This window comes from Limulus polyphemus, unplaced genomic scaffold (assembly GCF_000517525.1).
Source record: "Limulus polyphemus unplaced genomic scaffold, Limulus_polyphemus-2.1.2 Scaffold6607, whole genome shotgun sequence".
NCBI classification, from domain to species: domain Eukaryota; kingdom Metazoa; phylum Arthropoda; class Merostomata; order Xiphosura; family Limulidae; genus Limulus; species Limulus polyphemus.
The window spans coordinates 46,258-48,876 of NW_013672217.1; the positions used below are offsets into that span (position 1 = coordinate 46,258).

Below are 2,619 nucleotides of genomic sequence, written 5' to 3' on the forward strand. Positions count from 1 at the left end.
GGTCGTACAGGTATTGATACAATAATAGTAGAGATACAGAGAGAGCAGTCGTACAGGTATTGATACAATAATAGTAGAGATACAGAGAGAGCAGTCGTACAGGTATTGATACAATAATAGTATAGATACAGAGAAAGTGGTCGTACAGGTATTGATACAATAATAGTATAGATACAGAGAGAGTGGTCGTACAGGTATTGATACAATAATAGTAGAGATACAGAGAGAGCAGTTGTACAGATACGGATACAATAATAGTAGAGATACAGAGAGAGTGGTAGTACAGATACTGATGCAATGATAGTACAGGTACAGAGAGAGTAGTAGTACAGGTATTGATACAATAATAGTAGAGATACAGAGAGAGTGGTCGTACAGGTATTGATACAATAATAGTAGAGATACAGAGAGAGCAGTCGTACAGGTATTGATACAATAATAGTAGAGATACAGAGAGAGTGGTAGTACAGATACTGATGCAATGATAGTACAGGTACAGAGAGAGTAGTAGTACAGATACTGATACAATGATAGTACAGGTACAGAGAGAGTAGTAGTACAGATACTGATACAATGATAGTACAGGTACAGAGAGAGTGGTCGTACAGGTATTGATACAATGATAGTACAGGTACAGAGAGAGTAGTAGTACAGATACTGATACAATGATAGTACAGGTACAGAGAGAGTAGTAGTACAGATACTGATACAATGATAGTACAGGTACAGAGAGAGTAGTAGTACAGATACTGATACAATGATAGTACAGGTACAGAGAGAGTGGTCGTACAGATACTGATACAATGATAGTACAGGTACAGAGAGAGTAGTAGTACAGGTATTGATACAATGATAGTAGAGATACAGAGAGAGTAATCATTCAGGTATTGATACAATGATAGTAGAGATACAGAGAGAGTAGTCATACAGGTGTTGATACAATAATAGCAGAGATACAGAGAGAGTAGTCGTACAGGTATCGATACAATAAAGCAGAGATACAGAGAGAGTAATCATACAGGTATTGATACAATGATAGTAGAGATACGGGGGGGGGGGCAGTAGTGATAAAAAGTGCCCATAATAAATGCAAAAGGCAAAACTGAAAACTTGTACATATCTCCCCATGGACCTAGTGAACGTCCTTTCCAACTTTGGTGAAGATCCATCCTCAGGAGGTGAGGTAGTGGTAAAAAGTACAAAAATTCACATAAGTTGCAAAATGCAAAACTGAAAATTTGTATGTACCCTTTCATGGACCTAATGAACTTGCATAAGAATTTTGGTGAACATCCATCCATGCCCTGCAAAGTAGTTACACAGACAGACAACAGACAGTACTGTCATTCTTATATAGATATAATATTACATGAACAGACAAAATATTGGAATCATATGAAGGTGTAACATTTGATCAATCTGTTATATGTTTAGGGATTAGGACCAACACAAGGATTTAAAAGTGAACAATGTAACTGTTTTACTCTGTTAGAAAGCATTGGTTTAGAGCTGTGTTTAATAAGTAATTGTTTGATTTTTACAGACAGCGAATGCTAGAGGAAGCCTTATTGTTTTCTGGACAGTTCAAAGACGCTATACAGGCTTTGATTGAGTGGTTGGACAAAGCTAAAGACACTTTGGCTACTGACCAGCCTGTTCATGGTGATTTGGACACAGTGACATCATTGGTAGACCAGCATAAGGTAGGAGTAGTAAAGTTAATCATTAGATTAAGGCTTAGAGTTTGGAAAGTAATGGTAAACAGTTTTAGATCTGTAGTTAATCCTGAATTCTGGTGGCTTAAATACAGGCTTTAGATCTCTAGTTAATCCTGAATTCTGTTAGCTTAATACAGGATTTAGATCTGTAGTTAATCCTGAATTCTGTTAGCTTAATACAGGATTTAGATCTGTAGTTAATACTGAATTCTGTTGGTTTTATACAGGATTTAGATGATTGTAGGTGTTAATATTTGAAACTATTGGTCTTACAGGAAAAATGCTTAGTTTCTGAACTTTACATAAACCATACAAACATTCCCATTGTCCAATGAGAACTTTGAGATACTAAGACAAGTTGAGAGCGAGGATTTACTACAGATAGGCCCCACACACAACAAAGCTGGCTATGTATACACTTCAATTAAAGTTGAAATTCTGCAGAAGTTGAAAAGTAAAAAATATCTTTAATGGGAACTTTATACATATATTAAAGAAGAAAATTTACCCCCAAAAAATGGATATTTTAGGTACTAACATTCAATAGATGGCACCACATTGTATTTATTATTTTGGTCACATATCTAGATACATATATATACACCCTACCTCCATTAAAGTAAGATATTTGATGTGTGTGGGGCCTGTACTAACATTCAATAGATGGCACCACATTGTATTTATTATTTCGGTCACATACCTAAATACATATATACACCCTACCTCCATTATAGTAAGATATTTGATGTGTGGTACTAACATTGAATAGATGGCACCACATTGTATTTATTATTTCGGTCACATACCTAGATACATATATACACCCTACCTCCATTATAGTAAGATATTTGATGTGTGGTACTAACATTGAATAGATGGCACCACATTGTATTTATTATTT

The 2,619-nt window shown here is 35.4% G+C and overlaps 1 protein-coding gene across 1 annotated transcript in view; it reads left to right on the forward strand.

Moving 5' to 3' along the window:
- Positions 1 to 2,619, forward strand: part of LOC106473901 (dystonin-like) — a gene marked incomplete at both ends in the record, with an annotated part of 56,276 nt that overhangs the window by 45,850 nt on the left and 7,807 nt on the right. The window contains 2 exons of the mRNA XM_022402306.1: positions 1,544 to 1,703; positions 1,946 to 1,958. Coding sequence (XP_022258014.1) covers positions 1,544 to 1,703; positions 1,946 to 1,958 — 173 coding nt within the window. The remainder of the gene's footprint in view (positions 1 to 1,543; positions 1,704 to 1,945; positions 1,959 to 2,619) is intronic.